A 21,490-nucleotide genomic window follows, 5' to 3' on the forward strand; every position below is an offset into this window, starting at 1 on the left:
GAGCCATCGCCAGCAGAGAGATGTCACTGCAGCAAAACACTATTGTACCAACGCTGTTCTAATAATATATACACAATGGGTCATGCTCATATTATTTGTTATATTTTTATTATTCATTATTTTCATTGACTCGCATAAATAATTTAGTTCGAAGAACATTTTATGCAGTTGTACTTCGCAGCACTTCACTTGCAATTTGCAATTTCTAGTATAATGACTTATAGCGACGTATGCCAAAAACAAACCGAACAGGTCATCATCATTTGTATCCAAGCATGTAACTATTATTATTATTTTTTATTATTACATGTTCATGTGAAATCATGTAAATATAGTATATGAATTCATGATAAGCAACTCACCAATATTCAAGATTCTTCCAAGAAAAGGATTTTTCTCATGTGGTTGTTGTAGTATCAATCTTACACACACTTTCAATCAAGCTTTTGAGGGCGTGTTCCAGACCGAGTGTTTTAACCATCAAAAGAAACTTTTCAGGAACACTCTTTAACAAGCCTTCATCATCCAAATCATGCACTGCAAAATTAATTTTTTTAAATGTTTTAGAAAAAATATAAATATTTTAATGAAGTGCATCCACTTTTATCCTTCTATAATTGTTGCAAAATATTGTAATAAACATCCTGTATTATCCATATTTATGATTGGCTGTTCACTATAATTTACTGTGCATGTGGGAAAAATATGTGAAAATGGAATACCAGTTTATTAGCTCTGATGAGGAGCTAGAGGAATACCCGGCTGATTAATAATTAGACCTTTTGAGTGCTGATTGCTTAATAGATTTTTTTTGCATGGGCAGCCGCTTTCCAATTATTATTTTTATTATTATTCCCTCCGATGAGGAGCTCTAGAAACACTCAGCTGAACCTATGTTCTTATTGTTTTTGTTGCTGTTGCACATAAACTAGAGGTGATTTTCAACAAACGTTCATCGCCCTTTTTTTGGAACCTTGGGTGCCCCATTAACCTACAGAACAAAATAGGGGTTTCAGAAAGGACTGCAGATTACTGCCAATACCATAAATAGGACACGTCGCATGGATTGCACAGTCGGTTAATGATGTGTTCTAAAGAACCAAAGGTCGTGAGTTTGAATTGCCGTCTTGGTATTCATTGTTTTCCCCCAATTTTAAGACATTTTATTTTTTCAATTTTAAGACATTTTAATTTTGTACAAATGAACATTCTAATTATTTAAAAATGTCTATCTTATTAGCTCTTCCAATTTTGTTGTCAACCAGCTCTCAAATATCTTAGAATGTTCATTTATAGGACAAAAAAATTAATACAACGTTAAACGCTCAATTGAGGAACCGGTAACACTTCAGTTTAACGCGCGGACCAGTGAGCGGTCATTCCTGTTTGTATGAGCGGCCGTTAGGGCCAATTATTTTTATTATTAAAATCACCTGATAAAGATGCTTTGGGAACTAGGTCAATTATCTGGTGGACCTCATCATCCTCATCTATGTGGATGACCCAACTTAGCAGGAACACAATTCTGCAAGACAAAATGTGAATTGAATATGATGCCCTCGATTTCTTGCAGCAATAATAGAGGTCGTGGTAGTAGTAGGGGTACTAATGGATTTGTTAGCGACACTAGTAGCAGGAACAAACAAATGATTCATCTGGAAGACTTCAACTGCAGAATACAAAATCTTTACTTATTTTACCAAAACCAAAGGCAAGCATAATTATAATTTTTACAATTTGAAAGTTTTACAACCTCACCTCGTCTGACCTGGCCGGCTGAACTCAAGTAGTGGTCCTGTGCTCCCAGCAGGCAGGCACACTTCCTTGTGGTAAGCCTCCTAGAATAATACAGGAAACATTTCAGGAATAATGATCGCTAAGCCATACTTAAATGTCATTACTACACGCATGGGGACAGAAGAAAATCCAAGACATGTTGCCCACTTGGCACGAAACATTTGGTTTCTCAATAAAAACAAATCAGATTTTGTTATATTTTCTGGAACATTTCCTCAAATAGAAAATTCAAAATAAATCTAAAAATTTGGACAGATATATATATATTCTGGGTTAGCAATTAAACTGGAAAATTTAACATTAAAACTAAATATTTTAATTGTAATAAATTTAACATTAAAATTAAACAATAAAATTGCTTACACTGTATAATTATAAAGTTTTGTCCCCACTATCAAATTTTATTTGACAAAAACATGTGACATGCCTAAATATGGTCATGATGACATCACATCATGACCATATATAGGCACATCATGGCTATATATGGGCATACAACAGTTCTTTGTCAAATAACATTTGATAGTCTGGACAGGACTTGAATATATATAGATGCATAATTCATATTAAAGTTTTGATTACAGTATTGCAGACATATACATTGTCTGTATGTATAGTAATTGATTGAAGGATGTTTATAGTTTATGGTATCAATTATGTGACTAAAGTAGTATTAACTTAATTTGAACCTTTTAATAAAGAGGGTTTAAATGTTTCAATTGGCTTTTTAACTAAATAGTACTTATTATATACTGATGCAAACACATTCACTTGAGAAGAATTAAAAATATTATTCAATAAGAGTTTACAATAAATAAAAAAAATGAAAAAAGAAAAAGAATGCTACTTATATTTTTACATAATGTTCAATTTCAATTCAATATAAAGTTCATTTCCACATCATCAATAAAAAAATAGACGGAGAAATACATAAGAAAAAAAAATTGATAAGAATGTTTTGAACATTCACAATATCTAATCAAAACAAATCAAATTTATTCAATAACTCTAAGAAGTATGTATTAAATTCAGTACCACATATATGACCATGGTGATGTCATACAGTATTACACCCAAATATGGGAACAGCACATCCCATTTTTTGACAGATAAAATGTAATTATTGTAGGCAGAGCAGTTAGAAACAGTAAAAATTAAATAAAGTTGATATCAAATATACAATGATCAACTTTCTGTAAATCAGCAAGGTATGAATTAATTAAATATAAAATACTATTACTAAAATTTTAAGTATTAAAAGGTAAAGGGGAAAAAAGGTATATTATTAACTACAGTAGGAGCTTCATGAGGAAGATATATGGATGTTTAATAAAGTTTTAAAAGAAATGTACATCCCCTCACGATTTCAATATAAGGCCCAGTCATTCCACAAGGAATTCACACAATTCCCTAAAACCTTCCAATTACTTAAGTACAGACCCTCATTATTTTGAAAGCAGCCTAATGATTAGTCTAATTTGCAGAGCACTGGTATTATATTCACATTTTCAGACAGGTTCTTGAAGATTTGAAAGTGCAGTCCCATAATTCAAAATAAACGACGAGACATGATCATATGTCAGACATTCATTAATATATGATTCGTAACTGGAGTGAGTAGCAGATATGGGTTCGTAACATGACACACCTTTGACCAGGCGCCATTAAAAAAAGTTAAAATATTCACATAGGCGTAGCTCTGTCCATATCCATGGGTACAAATCACTTATCCCCACTGCTTTTATTACCCATAAATATAGTATAAGACCTTGACCATCCAGTTAACTCCCAAAACTCAATAAACAATGAAGTATTTAATAACAAACCATGTATATTTTATGGGTAGAGTCTGTGCTATATGGACCAATCATGCCCCTTCTCCATGCAATAACAAATATATAAATTCCATGTATAATGGTAAAATATTTTTAAGCCAGTTAGCGCAGTAATTGTAAACCATAATCTCCAACCTTATTGCTACCACACTTTATATTTTTGTGCTGCTTCACACCAATGCAAACCAGGTGGTATTTTAAAAGTAATAATGATAATTATTATTAATATTACCATATATGTCATCACTGGAAAAAATATAATCATGAAGTGCCTTGTATGTATTCAGGAGGTACAAAAAGTTTTAGATACTTTAGCTATATTATAATCTTTTATCTAAATAATTATTTTAAGCTTTGTTTTGCTGCTGCTAGGTGGGAGAGAGGGTGGGCAGTTCATTTGCCACCCCTGATCCACCACTGCAATGTCACACCATCTTACCACGTACCCATTAACACTCCTGGGTGGAGGCAGAGACAAGCGTAGGTAATGTGCCTTGCCCAAAGTTGCAATCAAAAATGCATATTGAGAGGTACAAAGCACCCACCCTAAGACTGAAAACTGGAAATACAAATGATGTAGCAACCTCTCCCACAAAATTATGATATTATTCATTCTCTTGTTTACTGTCCCTGTGGATTGAAGTCATTTACAACCGCAGCGAAAATTTAACCTTGGAACAGAAAAAGAACTTTTAATGCCTCAAAACGACTTAAAGTTCAAACAATATTTCTTTGAAATGAGTATCAATACAGGTACTTCAAGCAAAATATCATTTTTTTTTTCACTTGTAGATGCTTTGTGAAATTGCTGTCAGAAAAATATTAGGCCTATAGAGAAATATGATTTACACACTTTTGTTCAGATTCATTGCAGTGCATTGGTTTCGTAATTTAGGACCAATCTCCACGGAGGATATTATTAAACTTATCGATCCCCAGTGAATATGTGTCTGCTGGCTGACTGCACGTGAGTGAATGCAGGGTGTAAAATTAATGTTTCCTGAAACACGCAATATAGACAGCAGTCAACAAAAGTTTTTCAAAAAATATTGACCATTTTATTAGCAATTAATGTTTTGTATTGAGCTGTGAAGTATTTTAAAGGCGATTAGCATATTATACATACAGTAATGTTAACATACAGCAAGTTTATTTTCCCATACATGTTTTTGACTAAAATGCTAATAAGCAGAATTAATATTACAATAAGTATAAGTATGTTTCTGTGGTTCTGTGGATTTTTTTTCGATTATATTAATTTTTAAGCCGGCGGACAACAAATCTCTGTTTGTACATAGACAAATAAGGTATCTGAGTATCTGAATAATTCAATTCAATTCCATTAATTACATACAGCGTACCACATATTATAATGCTTTCAACATACACAATCAAGACTCAGTAACAAGGAGGCGTTTCTTGGAGACTAGTTGTCTAGCAAATGGGAAGCTTGGGACTTTTAATACATTAGAAAAAAAAAAATTTTCAAACAAACATCTCAACTTTCAGCCATACATTATACATATTTTATATACTTTGCACTTTATAAAGTTTAAATAATTATTATGCAGTCTAGGAGGCTGGGTACTTTTTATCTACAATGCTGGGGTCTCAGTCTGGTTGGCTTGGAGGCTGAGAACTATCAATCTACTGTATGAAGCTGGGGCCTGGTAGTCTAGGAGTATGCAACTATTAATCTAAGAATCCCCCAGGAAGCTGTGGACTAGTAAACCAGAAACACAAATTGTTCCAGCTATTTGGAAGGAGAGGTCTAAAGAGGGGAATGGTAATTGTAAAGAATTGGGATTGGTAATGGCGAAGAGGTAAGGAAAGGTAGCCTAGGAGAATAATATGGGGAATATATGTAGGCACTGGATGTGGTAGTATAAATGAGGTGTATAGGGGATATATAACCCTTAACTGGAGAGGCTAATTGATAAAGTGAGGCGGCTCTAGTTGTCAAAATATGGTATGGAGATTTTAAGCTAAAAGCTTAAGCTTTTTTATGCTAAAGCATGGAGAACCACAAATCCAATAAATTTCTCTTTGGTCAAAGTAAAGTGTGTGGCTTATAACCTTACAATGTCATCCTCTCACCTGGTCAGGCCTTTCTCACCTTCAACTTACCCTGAACAGATTACTACAACATGTAATCAAGTAATTTTGCAATATATCTGAGATAGGTATTCCAACTGACAGTATGTAGCCCATGGCCTAGGCCCCATGCCCACATAACAACCCATAAGTCACCTGTACTGTCAATTATTTTAAGTGTTACTAACAACTTAATGGTATCAGCAATGTCACCCTAAGGATTTATGATGCTCATTAAGATATCATCACAATGGAAGAGAGGTACCAATGAACTTTAAAAGCGGCTACATCCCAACTTACAAAGTGCATGAGGGGGAACATATCAGAGAAGGAGGAGAGGGAAAAGTAGAGGGTGGGAAGGGGACAACAGATGTTTGGCAAACTATTCACCTCCTGGGGAAAGAATTTTCAGAATGATAAACAAATGCATTTAACAAAACATTGTACAATTTACGTTCCTGGGTGAAGAGAGGCAAACAAGGGTAAAGTACGTTGCCCAATGACACATGTGAATGACGAGAATTAGATTCATCCTAATATTATGCCGACAGTCCCATGGTGAAGAAGGCAATAAAATATAACAGGAAAGTAGCAACCCTGGTATATATACAGTGTAACTCTATCTACTTTACTATCTTTTTCCTATACATATTCTACTATATTTGGTTGATGTGAATGATGGAGAGTTAGATTCAAACCCAATAATATTGGCCTAAATTCAAGTTCATAACAATTCTACTAGATCTGCTAAAAGTAAAACTGATGTAATTGTGGAGTGGGTTATTGTTATTAGTGATTATATATTCTATATTTGATTTAACATAGCAGCTTCCATAATTTCTTTCAAGGTTTTACGTTTAATTCTTATTATCGTACAACCTTCCTTATCTACTTTATTTAAGTTCTTTTTGCTTGAATGCCACACAAATCCACAGAAAGAAATCACTGATTGTAGATAGAAAAAGAAGTAAAAATAACTATCAATAATGTAGCAACCCTTATACACAGTGTTACTCTATCTCTACTTTATCTACTGTACATCCTCTACAGTACTCCATCATTTCCTATGTGGTTGACAACCCTTTATAAAACAATGTAAATACCACGAATAAAGAAAGATGAAGCATTGAGGTCATTGTTCTATTGTCCAGCTGCACACAAAACTTGGGTCATATGATCAGCGAAGACATTAATAAATTCTTTTAAAAACTTGATCCTATCCCAAGAGACTGGGTAGCTCTACCAGAAGTATATAAGCAGACTGCCAATAAAGACAGAGAGAAGACCTGAGCAATAAATCCAATACAATGAAGAATGTCTGTCTAATGCTATATCTGGTGAATTGTTAGGTCACCTGTTGAATCAGCCGAGTAAGGAGGAAACAGGTGGTATGCACGTCAACAACCAACCTGGGTACAGTGCAGGATTTAAAGGACTTAGGCCTAGTTCAGACTAGGTGGATAAACCCAGCTCAACTCACCAGGTTTATCCACCTGCCAGTCTGAACTAGGTGGCTTATCTCAAGCCAGGCTGTGTTTATAGTAACTAGGCCTGGCATGCCACCGTGTTTTTCTAAGCCGGGCTTTAATCGTTACGGGGGGTCTTGCATTGACTATGACCAATCTGCATTCAATTACGTACACTGTGAGCGAGGTACGTTTCGCGAGCAATTGAAACACATTTCCTTGTCACAGTTCATTATTATGCAAATCCTGGCTAATCCCGCTAGTCTGAACGCCCGGCAAAGTTAAGCCGGGCTTAACTCAAGCCTGGCTTGTATCCAAGTCTGAACGTAGCCTTAATCAATTCATTGGAGCTGAAAATTGCAAACATTTTTATTTAAAGAAATCCTATTTTGCAATGCATTCCTTAAACACCTGGCCTGAAAATTATAAATTTATCTACTGAATTATTTTTTCTGATTTTTTTGTAAACATCATCAGGGACTTTTAACCCTTTTTATGGTCTATTGGGCCAAATTAATTGCTAGTTTTCATGGCCCTATCCTCATCAGATTTTGAAGACTCATGAAAATATTTAATATTTGAAAAAAATAAAAAAAGTCATTTTTCGATGGAAAATAAAACTAAGGCCAAACAAAATCAATAAACGGTCTCTCGTCAATGCGCGCGTCGATTTAGACCCTGCGCGTCAATTTTTTACCGCACATACAACATCGCCACCTATCCCGAATTTTGGGGTGCGGCTTATCCATTCTAGGTTAGGCCATGCATTTCCAGTTGTTTATGTGAACATTTGTAAGTAATAAAAGAAAATTAAAATTATGGGAACGGTTTGGAGCTTAAAAAATAGGTGCTGCTTATACACAGTTGACAAAAAAATTGTGATATTTCACATCCTAATTAGGGGTGCGGTTTATACACTGGAATATAAGGGACCTTTTGGCATCTTATCTTGTGATACCGTAGCTCAGCGAGTTTGCTGAGCGTGTAAGTATGCCTATGTGATGAAAGTCCGTCGTCCTCAATTAATGCTGATAATGATGATGAAGATGGGGTCCCCTTGGCAATTGAAGCAAAATCGAGGACAATGTGAAAGGACAACAATATATAGCATTAGCAGAACATAAAAAAAAATATTAAAAACACCTTTTCTGTACTTTCCATGCTTTAAAAAAAAAAAACCAAACAAAAAAAAAAAACCGCATAGCCGCATCAATTCTTTAACTTTGGTCTGACCAGAGACAGAAAATATATTTTTTTTGGCCTAATGACGATCTAAAAGATTGTCATTAGGAAGAAGTGGAAAAATAGATGGCAAAGAGGTGGAAAAATAGATGGCAAAATACATTACAAAGATTTATTTTACTTCTTTTACTAACAACAATGTTGGTGAACACAGACACAATGCATTCCAACGGTAAACAGGCTTGTAAATAATAAAAACTGTTTTTAATAAAAGAAGTAAAATGAAACTTTTTATTCTTGTCTCATTTCAACATGATTGTATGGGAATTTAATGTCTTTAAACGTGGCAAAGACAAGCCAAACCAGTCACTCCCTGCAAAAAAAAAATTTAAAAAAAATTTAAAAAATCAATTTTTAGTACAGGGTTTTAAGCAGTAAAATAAAATTAAAAGTAAAACAAAAGAATCATTAAATCCAACATTTCATTATGAAGTTACAGGAGCTTAAACATACAGCTGTTTAAAGAACAGTATTTCAGAAATCAGCCTTCAAAGCTTCAGTAAGACCATTACCAAATCATAAACATTGTTTTAAACATTGAAAATGGGGAAAAGAATAACATAGCATGATATATATTATAAAGGTTAGTTTAGCGTAATAAAATCGATTTTGAAAATGTTGACATTCCAACATGTTTTGGCCATTATCTCAGAAACACGATTTGCGAGAAGTGACTGCTTTGGCAGTTTACCACACAAATGTTAACGTGTATTCTGGAAAATGTTTATATATTTAATTTTGAATGTCACTTTCTATATTTGATATTCTATAGAACTATTTTTTACGTAGTATTGTAAATATTGTGCGAATTCAGTATTTGCACTATGACTACTAAATTATAATACGAATAAACCTAGAACTTATTAAAAATACTGCCCTCTACATTTTTTTGGAGATCTGGTTGATAATAAAACATGACACATGTTTGATTGGTTAGTATACACAGCCTAATATACGCACATGAAAACATACGTGTGGAAATATTTCACCTCCATGACTTCTAAACTTCACTTGTAATAATATAATCAAATTAAACAATTAATCACAAAAATAAGATATATTATTTGCACTAAGGCGTGATGAGAACTTTTGCAGTCTGATCGTGATTGATTGGTCAGTATTAAATTGGTGAGCTGTCCTGGTCTTAAGCTACCCATGGCTAGAATTTTTTAAATTGAAACTTTACCACATTACTGCGAACATATATCCATTCTACAATATCAGGTAAATTATGACAATATTATACAAATAATACTTGGAAATGAAGTATGATTTATGGTATAGCATCTTTCTTTAGTACTTTTACGAGGATTGCCAGGCCGTGATATCTGTGTCGAGTGTCGCTAGCCATGCAAAGCAGGGCCGCTTTAGGCCTAACAGACAGGGAGACATATTTAGGGCTAGCTCCCATGACCTCATGTTGAACATTAAATCATGATTAAATCAAAGCTTGACATTTAGTGGTTGCAACATGTTACTTGACAGGACATTTTTTACCACAACCTGTATGATCCTATTACCCTGGTACTGTATAATCAGCTTAATTCATGGTACAGTGGATAATGTAAATACTGTAGTATCAAGTACCACATTAGAGATAATGCAATCATCTATCCATTGAGACCAAAATATGTCAAATTATTACATGTACAATGTATTTTTTGTTGGAATAATACCTGTCTCTTATACACATCTAGATGTGTATAAGAGACAGATTCAAGTCCAATATTTCGCCTTTTCCATTTCTCCTATTTTTACACGTGCTCTCTATATGCCTACTGTATATATATTTATATATATATGGATTGTATTAAATAAGTTAACAGATGGCGCCTCATACTTGACAGGACATTTTTTACCACAACCTGTATGATCCTATTACCCTGGTACTGTATAATCAGCTTAATTCATGGTACAGTGGATAATGTAAATACTGTAGTATCAAGTACCACATTAGAGATAATGCAATCATCTATCCATTGAGACCAAAATATGTCAAATTATTACATGTACAATGTATTTTTTGTTGGAATAATACATTCTAAAGTCTCAGAAAAGCTTAGAATGGGGCAAAATCGGTCAGTGTCTCTAGGTACCAAGGGTTTATACTCCAGGTGCCAGACCTACCAAGTGTCCTGTAAGATTATTGTCACAAAACAAGGTCCTACCCGCATTTGTAAAACAGTCGCATATTTCGGGTTCTCAACTTTACGGAAGGGGCCAAGTTTGTAGAATGAATAAGATTTAAGGTCCAACTATGCCAAGTCTCTAATGGCTGGTCTCCATAAAATCGCTAGTGTTCTCAGTGCAATCGTTGTATCATGCATAGCATTAGCAGTCCCCAGCGCAATCGGGACGACTTCCCAATTCCACCAACCAGTTCCACTTCGAGCGATTATATGCCATGCTTAAGCAACCTAGGGTATAAAGAAGGGTGTGGCAAATACTAGCATGAAAATGTTTGTAGTGTGAAATGATGCAATGATGGTGGCTTACTGGGGTATACCTTTTTCTGAGCTATTTTACCCAACTTAGGCAATGTAAAATAAAATAATTGGTTAGCATCCCCTCCCTACCATCAAAAAGGCCACCGACCTGATTTTTTTTTTTTTTTTTTTTTTTTTTTTAACAATACACTCACAAACTCAATTTAATATAGGTTTGTTTACCACCCGTCCGCACACTAGCCAGTCCACTTGCAGTTCTATGCTCTACTGTTGTTCTATAGGCCTATACTGTAGCCACATGGTATTCTTGATGCCTGTTGTGTTGAGGAGTGAATTGTGCATGATAATTGCATTATGACGCAAAAAGTTTCTGCTTGCTATAAATGCTTGTATGTAATTTTGGTCTCTGTTGTTTTATTCTTCTTTTTTTTGCTGTTTTTCCTTGCGAAACTATTTTTTCATGTTCGATGCAAAAAAAAAACCCCTCCCTACCATGAAAATTGATAACATAAGGATGCTAACCAATTGTTTTATTTTACATGGCCTTATTACTAATAGCTCTTTGTAAAGATGATTTGATTTATTATGGTACATCATAATTTTTATTTCTTATCCACGAGCAGGCACTAATTCAATATAGTTTTGGCATTCGTCGGAAATTTTCAGACCTCCTGTCGAAAACTAATCCTCCCTTAGGCTAATCCAGGCACCACCACTGGTATTAGTGACATGGTTTAGGAATTATGAGACTATTCTTCCCAAGCTCGATCAATTTCATTACCTACTAACTAACTTTAAAGATGTAATTTTATTGGACACAAGCTTTTGCTAGCAGTCAATGCCAGCTTCATCACGTGTGTGTGTTAGTCTGAGAGTGCTGCCTCTTCATTACTTGTTTAATTTTTATTAAAACTAACACGGCTAACACTACTGTACTTCTATCATTACCTATTGTTTATTTAGTTTTTTGAGGTTTTTATTTAAATGTATATTAATCTTACAAGGTTCTGTCTATACATTCCGATAAATGACTTACAATATCCCTCTTCGTAGAAAAACAAAGATAGGTCTATACTTGCATTCACTCAATACGAAAACAATAATTAATTTTAATAAATAAATTTTGTTACAGGTAACTTTAAGGATGGATTTTGGAGGGTAAGTGGAATTTTTTATGTTTTGTTTGATATATTTGAAAAATCAAAATCTGGCAAATAGAACTTTTTCCTGTTAACACCACAAAAAAACTACAAACTTTTACGACAGTTTTATTGTTTGTTTTTATTGTGCATGCTGCCTAAAATCTCAAATAAGATTTTCTTACATAGATAAAAAAATTTGTTTTTATTTCAATCCAATTAATAGAACTGTTTATCAAAATATTTGGGAATAATCTGACTGTACCAATAACTCTTGTGATCATTAATTAATAGACAGCTGAAAAAGTTGTACTTTAAATAAAATGTTAAATGTTTTATTATTTTTAAGTAGGCCTAGTATAAAGTGATTTGTTTTGTCTCAGATAAATTTATTAAAATTATAAGTACCATCATATTTCTATTTTCTCCTCTGCCCAGATTCATTTGGCAGAAACCAAACCGTAGCCTATGTTATAATTGTATATCTTTTTACAACTGATTTAATAATTGTAAGTTTATTTTTCATCTCAATGGCTAATAACATTATTGATTATAATCTTTTCTAAATTAAACATTTCTTTGTAAACAATTTAAAATTAAAATAATTAATTTACAATATTCAAATTACAATTTTCGATGGACATTAAATGGACATTTTGCAATAACTTTGGTGTTGCCTTTTGGCTTTCATGCTTTTAATGATTTTTAAATTTTTATCTTGATATTGAATTTTGACCTAATTTTATTTTTATTCTTATTGAAATCCTGTACATGAGATTATTTAATGTAAATTTTTGATGTTATTTTTTCTCCTAAATCTTGCAATAATTTTGATATCCCCAATGATCTTGGTGCTTGTCTTGTTTTCTTTCTATTCTTTTGGACGTACTCTTTTTTGATGTGGTATTTGCGAGTCGAAAGATCGAGCGAGAAAGGTGAGAACGCCGCTAGCTACAGCCTTTACATTGGCGCTGGTCGAGCGGTAAGGTAGGGGCGCCGCTAGCTACAGCCTTACATCGGCGCTGGTTTCAGACGCTCCTCGCCCATGGTTCAGTTGGTAGAATTGAGTCTTGAGATAAGGACTTAAAATGGGGGTCCAATATTTACATCTGGCTCGTGTGCACTTTAAAGAACCCATTGCATCTTTCGAAAGAGTATGGGGTTACCCCGATGTTATGGTTCATTTCAGCCCCTGTTGTTGTGGAATGATGTGAACATGTACCTACCAAGAAGCACCTCTTTACGGCTGCTAGGTAGTCACGGACCACGCCCATACGCAATTCAGCACAATGATGCTGTAAATTATGGGATATTCTCCTCCTTTACCTTACCTTTACCCTTTACTTTTGTGTCCCTCAAACAAAAGCATCTTGCAATAGGCAATCCTTCATGAATCATCCCTAACTTAACACATGTTTTTAATAGTAAAGTATACTGTAAGTAAAGTGTTATGATGTGCTACCTGTGTATTATGAATTAATTCCATGTTTTAGATTTATTTATACTTTGTAAATTACATCAATCTATTTTTTATGTTTTTGTCATTTACCATGCCAGTATAAAACAAATTTCTGTAAGTTCAGACAATATATAGTACCCTTGTACACAGAATATTTTTTAGTTCAAACATGTACAGTGATCATGAATGTATCCTTGCTTGTTATATAACCCATATATGGCATAACTATTCCTTTTGGTAAGAGTATCTGCACTTGTTTTACATAATACGGTATTATTTACTTTAGTAAATGGGATAATGGCTTTTCCCAGCAGTAGCTGGAAAAGTCTTTGTTTTTGTTCTGATTTTTTTTCCTTACATATAGTTTTTCCTATCTTTTTGCACCTAGTTTTTTTCCGCCCGGCACTTTGGTCACTTTCTATGCTTGGATCTTTTCCAAATTTTGACGAAGCTCACTTTCTATGCTTGGATCTTTTCCAAATTTTGATGAAGCTTAGACCATATATCAATCTAGAGTGGGGTGTGATGTGAGGACCAATTAAAGAGATTTAAAGGCAAACACTCTACACTAAATATTCCTAAAACAAATCAACTGGTATGACTGAAACCTTCGGAAAAATTTAACCAAGTTACAAAGAAGAAATTACTATGTTTTGATGACGATCCATTTAAATTTCTAACAACCCAGACCTAAATATCTCAATAAACATTTTATCAATGGGTCTAAATGGAAAAATTCCATAATAGTTTGTCATGGTCCTATAAAGAATTGATTAAATTTTGGTGATAATCCGGATTAGGGCGTGGATATGAGGACCATTTAAAGAAAATGTCCCAGACCACATATTTCAATAACTATTTTGGTGACAATCCAGATTCGGGTATAAATTCGAGGGTCATTTACAATTCCAACGTCCCAGACCTAAATATCTCAAAAACTCACATGGATCTAAATGAAACTTGACAATATGGTTTGTCATGTCAAATAAAGAAAAAAATTTTGGTGACAATCCAAAGTAGGGTGTGGATATGATGACCATTTAAATGGAAATGTCCCAGACCAGATATCCCAAAAACTGATTGACTGATTTGAATGAAACTTTCTGAAAATTTTACCATGTTACAAGGAAGAAAACATTGAATTTTAGTGACGATCCAGATTCAGGTGTTAATTTGAGGGTCATTTAAAGTGCAAAGGTCCAAGACCTAAATATTTCTAAAAATGTATCCAATGATAATGGAACTTCCTAGAATAGTTTGTCATGTTTTAATGGTTTTAATAATTTTTGGTGACGACAGGAAGTAGAGTGATTAAAGTTGCGTTAACTAAAGCATTTCAAACCAGCTGCAACTAGGCTAATCGCAAAATGACTATGAAATGCACGAACAATTTTTGCTCTCAATCACTGAATTATTGCCATGATATTACTCAAGGTAGATGAACTAAAAATGCATTGACCAATGTTTGAGTCTCACTAATGCATAGTTACCAACCATCTCGCACCGTGCGGGATGGTCCCACATTTTAAAGTGATTTTGGATGAAACACATTTTGCAGAAACACATGCCTGATCATAAATTTATCACGCATTTAGCACAGGTTTATGCGTGATAATGAATATTAAGGGGAAAATGTATTAAACATTAGAAGATTTTGGTTTTATTAGAAATATAAGAACAATCATGCAGTAACTTGAATACGTGAATACCAGGGTGAATACTAAATTCACTAACGTGTTACTAAAAATTGATCAGCATGCCTGTTCATTTTTTGTTTAAGTAATGAAATGTTTGTGCACATAGTAGTTCGGGTGCTCAAATTAAACATAAAGTACATTGAAACTGTACTAAAAATATTTTTGTTTATGTACCGTACCCGAGGTATTGTCGACAAATACTCCCCAAATTCGTATTAAGACAGCTTAATAATGCTGAGATCGCGATGGTTGGAGTTCCAGAGCCCCTGGACTCCCACCGGGGCTCCGGGTCTGGGCCCGGCAGCATATTTTTTTCTCATACACTTACGGCAGATTAACAGAGGGTGCTATTTTAGGTCAGTGAACTGATAATCATGCTTATGCGTGGATGAACACTGTGGAGTAGTCCTAAATCTGTTAAATAGGCCTTGATAGTTAAGACATTACAAAAATTGATGTCCCTATAATTGCAATAGTATGCCTATGAGACACAGTTTATGTACAGTATGGTCTTTCAAAACATAATATTGAATCTGGCTATTTGAGTAGGCCTACAGTATAGTATTATGACATATGTAGCAATTGTATGCCCCCTATAATAGTACTGATTCTGAAAGATAAAACGTTTGGAAATGTTTGGAGACAAATTACAAGTACTTCGGACCAAGAAGGTATATTTAGACACATGTTGCTAACTTACAATTTTACAATCAAACATTTTTATGAGAAAAAATCCCTGTCATCGATTAACAGACAGTGAACGTATTTCCTGTATGCTTTTACATGATACATTGGCTGGTAACTTAAGGATTTTTTTTTACTTCCATCTGATTTTGATCACTTTAAATACGCTATTCAATTTTTTAATTGGGTAGACAGCCTTTAATACAAACAGTACGACATATCATAGAAGATCATCAGATTTGGTATAATCAATGTTTATTGCTATATAAATCTGTGCCTATTACTTTTATTTATATTGAATATGAATGAAATGTTTGTGAGAAATCAACATTACAACACTAATGTACATAGAATTTTCTTCTAAAACAATTCCCTGGTATATTGTATGTATGCCATACTGTACTTTACATTTATGCTGCATTATTCAAATAACTGACCAGATTCAACGCTGCTTTTTATACAACTTTCAAAGACCATGCTGTACGTAAAGAGTTTCTAGGCATAGGGATATTATAATTACAATACTAAACATTAGTCCATTAATTTTCACTGTGTCGACTACACTGTCTTGACCAACTTCCAAGTGATTTTGTCCTACCTTACTACATACACCGTAGCTTTCACATCACAGGCAATTTCATATTCCACAGCCAGCGAACACTGCGCTTTCGCGACTCGCTAGAGCAAGTCGGCATGAATATCAATTCACCAAACTAACCTATAATAGCGCCCTCTGTAATTTCTGCCTTAAGTGTATGGGAAAAAATATAATGCAGCCCGGCGGCCCCTCCCACACGCCCCACCCCTTTCAGCCATCTGGTGTAGTCATGCGTTTAAAATCTCTCAAGTTGGTAACTATGCTAATGTCACATTAGTCGTGAAGTTGGTTTCCATTGTTTTTTTTAACTTCATAAGTATTTCTTTTTGCATGTGTTTTTAACTTTATGTTTTTTAAAGACTTTTTGTTGCAATTTCAACATCATTTTTCATTTATGGCAATGTGGAAAAGCCCTATTTTTTTTGTTGTAAACAGATATAGTAAGTCAGTTATTAATATATTTTACTTATATATATGTAGTAGGCAATGCATTGTATGGCATAAGTATTTCTTTTGGTAAATAATGTCTTTGCTTGTTTGCATAATATTATTCACTTTGGTATGGGATAATTATTAGCATATTTGCATGTTGCATACCTAGGCAATGCCTAGCAGTGTCTGTTATGATAAACGTGATATTTATTAATGTACCTTCACCTGATGTATACCTAGGCAATGCATAGTATAGTGTCTGTTAATTTTTTATAATTATAATTTGTTCTGGTAAACAGAATAGTTTTGAATGAAATAAAAAAAGTTACATTAAACACTGACATTTTACTAAAAAATCTATCGATAATTATTTAATTTAAGGAAACACTGTAAAAAATATAGGTATTGTATTATTTATGTGTGTTAATTGGTGATGAACATGTTTCTATCATTCTAATTTTGATATGAAAGCTAGTAATTTAACCTACACAAGAAATTAATTAATTCAAGTATAATTTTATTTTCATCGTTACTGCATATAAAATGTGATATCTTGTAACCTGCTGAAGTACAGTAGACTATGTATAAAAAAACCCCTGAGATCAAAATGTTTTGGTCAATTAGTGTATAAATATTCAATAAACCTATATTAATAACACTTTTAAAATATAATATATATTTATAACATTTATTCATAATTTATATTTTTGTCAGTCAGTTTTGCTTCCGTAGAGTATACTGTAAATGTTGTTAAATCTGTAGATCTTTATTTCTGATTGTTCTATGTTTAGTTACCAGCATAACATCATGGGTTTACACCTTAAGTTTTTTAATTAACTAGAAAGTTTGAACATTCATTTTTATCTTTTTCAAAATTCAAAGTAAAATTAGTTTAGACAGACAAGAATAATTTTTTACATAAACAATAGGTAAACACATAATATTAAAAGTGGTATTGTATACTATATAATTTGCAATATTTTTTATTTCAATTCTTACATAGCAATGAAGCTTACGACTCTGGATATTGTGACCTGGGTACCAAGGAACCATCCAGCCAAGGTAAACAATTCTGAATCAACAAATTATTAGCTATGTTCACACACATACTAAGGGTTAGCATTAGCATGATAGATACATCCAAGGTCACCTTAATTTCAGACAATAAATCATCAATCTAGATAGCTCAAAATTATGTCATATTAACCAAAAAGCAATTCTCAGTATTTACGGGAAGTGCGAGTCTACACACAAAACAAACTACATAAAAAAATTATTAGTTTATCACCCTATCTAGGCTGGAAAAGTGATGAGAGAGGGAGGCTTTTTATTTTTATTTTGCTAAAGCCAAATATCACCCTTGGGTTGTTTGCTAGTGCATTGATGTTCAAAGTAAAACATGATTAACATAATACAAGCTTTATCTACTAACTATTTAGTAAAAAAATAAAAAAAGGAAAATACAAAATTTTTTTTTCCCCCAGAACTAGGCCTATATATTTTTTCCAATACCATAGAAGACATGGGCAAGAGGGTGATAAACTAAAATTTTTTTATTGAGCCTAGTTAACAATTAAAGGCATACCGTTTATTTTTGAATATCATACTTTATAGTTTGCAGAAGGTAATGGTTAAACATGGTTCTGGTTCACCAGTTCAAAATTGCACCCTTTTACGTAGGCCTTTGTTCACTGAAGCAAAGGCATTTGGACATGCAAGCAGAGGCCCTTTTTCATACTAATTCAATTACAATTTTCAGGCCCATACTTTAGGAACCTAAAAAGAAGGAAAAAAAAAACCAAACACTGGATTAGATGCCTACAAACAATAAAATATTACAAGTGAGGACGGTCAAAATGTTGTCGATTTTGTTGATAATAGCAGGACCACTAGGAAATGCTAGCTTTTAGGAGCGTGGGGCGCAGCGTTTAAGGCGTTTGACTTTCAATCGTGAGATCAGGTAAATTGGTAACTAAAACTTGGTAACCTCGACTTGGTAAATTAAAGTGAACTTGTCCATGCACTGAAAATTATTATTATGATATATTTTATTATTGTTTAACAGAATGGGCACCAGAACAGGAGGACATTGAAGAGCTAAGTGCCTTAGTACCTTGTGGACCAAGAGGTTTGAGGGTGCAGGCACCTAGTATATCAGGGTGAGTGTTAAGTGCACCATTTTAGCAATCTCTGTTTCTGTATATAGTCTTGCTTTTGAAATGAAATCTCTTCTTTTAGATAATAGTTCCAATATAGTTATATTTAGATTGATGTAATATTAATTAGTAAAGCATAAATATAAATTTTGTTAATACCGTAGATCTACACTGATTGTTTTATAATGTTTATGAACTAGACTGGTGTGTGTCATGAAACTAAAAAGTATTAAGTGTTTTATATATTTTCTAATTTGTTAAATGTAGAATTTTACAATATATGAGCATTACACTGAAAACATTAATCTGGTTATGGTTTCTATGATGTAGTGATGGAACTTCTATTCAATTGTTGCTTAGCAGTGGAAGAACTTACGACTCTAGATATTGTGACCTGGGTACCAATGACCAAACTAGCCAAGGTAAACAATTTTTAATCAATAAATTATTTTTTTTATTCATGATATACTTAATAATAAAACTTAAAATACTTAAAGCTGATTGTTACTATGATTATATTTCTTCTTCATAATCAGAATTATATTTTATTAATTGTCCATGCACTGAAAACTGTTATTATGATATATTTTATTACTATTAATGTTCATTACTTGTACATTAAATACCTTATTGACAATAAAAATTAATTAATATTTAATAAATTGTACATCATTGTTTACCAGTAACAGCAAGGGTACCAGAGCAGATTGAGATTGGAGAGCTAAGTGCCTTAGTACCTTGTGGACCAAGAGGTTTGAGGGTGCAGGCACCATGTTTATCAGGGTAAGTGTTAAGTGTACCATGTTAGCAATCTGTTTTAAAAATCTTCTCTCGCTTTTGAAATAGTTCCAATAAAGTTATTTTTTTTTTATTGATATATAATATTAATTAGTAAAATATATATAAATTGTGTTAATACTGTAGATCTACACTGATTTTTTTTACAATGTTTATGAACTAGACTGGTGTGTGAGTTAACACTTTTTAGCTCTTACTTAAGTGTTTTATTGTAGAATTTTACAATTATGAGCATTACATTAAAAACATTAATCTGGTTCTGGTTTCTATAATGCAGTGATGGAACTTCTATTCAACTCTTGCATAGCAGTGAAAGAATTTACGACTCTGGGTATTGTGACCCAGGTGCCAAGGACCCAAGCAGCCAAGGTAAACAATTTTGAATCCAAACATTATTGTTTTATTCATGAAATACTTTCAAAATAATTTTTTTAAAGTATTTTAAGTTTTATTATAAAGCTGATTGTTACTATGATTATATTTCTTCTTCAGAATCATATATTAGTTGTCCATGCAATGAAAACTGTTATTACGATATATTTTATATTATTAATGTTCATTACTCGTACATTAAATACTATCACTTTATTGACAATAAAAATTAATTAATATTTAATAAATTGTACATCATTGTTTACCTGTAATAGCATGGGTACCAGAGCAGATTGAGATTGGAGAGCTAAGCCCCTTACTACCTTGTGGACCAAAAGGTTTGAGGGTGCAGGCACCTAGTATATCAGGGTGAGTGTTAAGTGTACCATGTTAGCAATCTGCTTAAAAAATTTTTTTAATGGAATCTCCTTTTGTAGATAATAGTATCCAATATAGTTATTTTTTATTGATATATAATATAATAAATTATAAATGTATACCTACAAATTTTGCTAATATTGCAGATCTACATTCTAATGGTTTTATATTTATGAAAAAAAAAGTGGGTTTAGGGTTTATATCTTCTACTTTTTTTAAATATAGATTTTCAGAATTATGAGCATCACCATGTTAATAAATATTTTAAACCAGAGCAGTCAATCCATAAAGTACATATCTCTATCCTGTACCTGGAAACCGAACATTATGTACATTAGCATCCCACTAAAATTTATGATGATCCATTCCTTGGTTTTTATGTATCACATTTTATTTTTTTCAATAAAAAGAGCAACATACATTTTTTTTAAATAAAACGATAGACAAACACACAAAAATCAGAATGGTATTGTATACTATATTTATCTATTAATGTCTTACACAGAAGTGGAGAAAATTACACTGGTATTCAGCAACCACAATCAACCAGCCAAGAACTGCACTCCATAGATGGGCTACAGTAACTCAGCCTTGTGCCTGATGGGCAACTGCTGGTTATGCAACAGTAATACGGGTGTTACATATGGAATTGTTCATTAAGTTAATAACATAGATGAATTTAGACTAACGTAAATGAATGAAGCCATCACTATTTTCAAGATTATGAATAACCTTGCACCTCATTATTCATCTAACAGATTTGTCTTTAAAGATACTATGACATAAACCGAAAGGTCCACTGATTAATCTCAGATAAGAAAGTATAATACATACTCCAAATATTGAAATACACGCCATCGTGTTGGGATTCAATATTTCGACATTAATTATGTCAC

The 21,490-nt window shown here is 33.0% G+C and overlaps 1 protein-coding gene and 1 long non-coding RNA gene across 3 annotated transcripts in view; one reads left to right on the forward strand and one right to left on the reverse strand.

Annotated features, from left to right (window-relative positions):
- Positions 1–21,490, reverse strand: part of LOC117115092 (centromere protein P-like) — a 40,203-nt gene that overhangs the window by 1,046 nt on the left and 17,667 nt on the right. For both annotated transcript variants that reach the window (XM_033258760.1, XM_033258759.1), the window contains exons 6-8: positions 1,759–1,838; positions 1,434–1,525; positions 363–537 (exon numbers count right to left, since the gene is read on the reverse strand). In XM_033258760.1, coding sequence (XP_033114651.1) covers positions 398–537; positions 1,434–1,525; positions 1,759–1,838 — 312 coding nt within the window. In that variant the 3' untranslated portion in view covers positions 363–397. The remainder of the gene's footprint in view (positions 1–362; positions 538–1,433; positions 1,526–1,758; positions 1,839–21,490) is intronic.
- Positions 17,902–19,468, forward strand: LOC117115094. The gene is made up of 3 exons (XR_004446487.1): positions 17,902–17,952; positions 18,956–19,049; positions 19,377–19,468. It is a non-coding gene; the product is annotated as an uncharacterized LOC117115094 (long non-coding RNA).

This window comes from Anneissia japonica, unplaced genomic scaffold (assembly GCF_011630105.1).
Source record: "Anneissia japonica isolate Jap-2015-1 unplaced genomic scaffold, ASM1163010v1 scaffold24_len2511860_cov200, whole genome shotgun sequence".
Taxonomy (NCBI): domain Eukaryota; kingdom Metazoa; phylum Echinodermata; class Crinoidea; order Comatulida; family Comatulidae; genus Anneissia; species Anneissia japonica.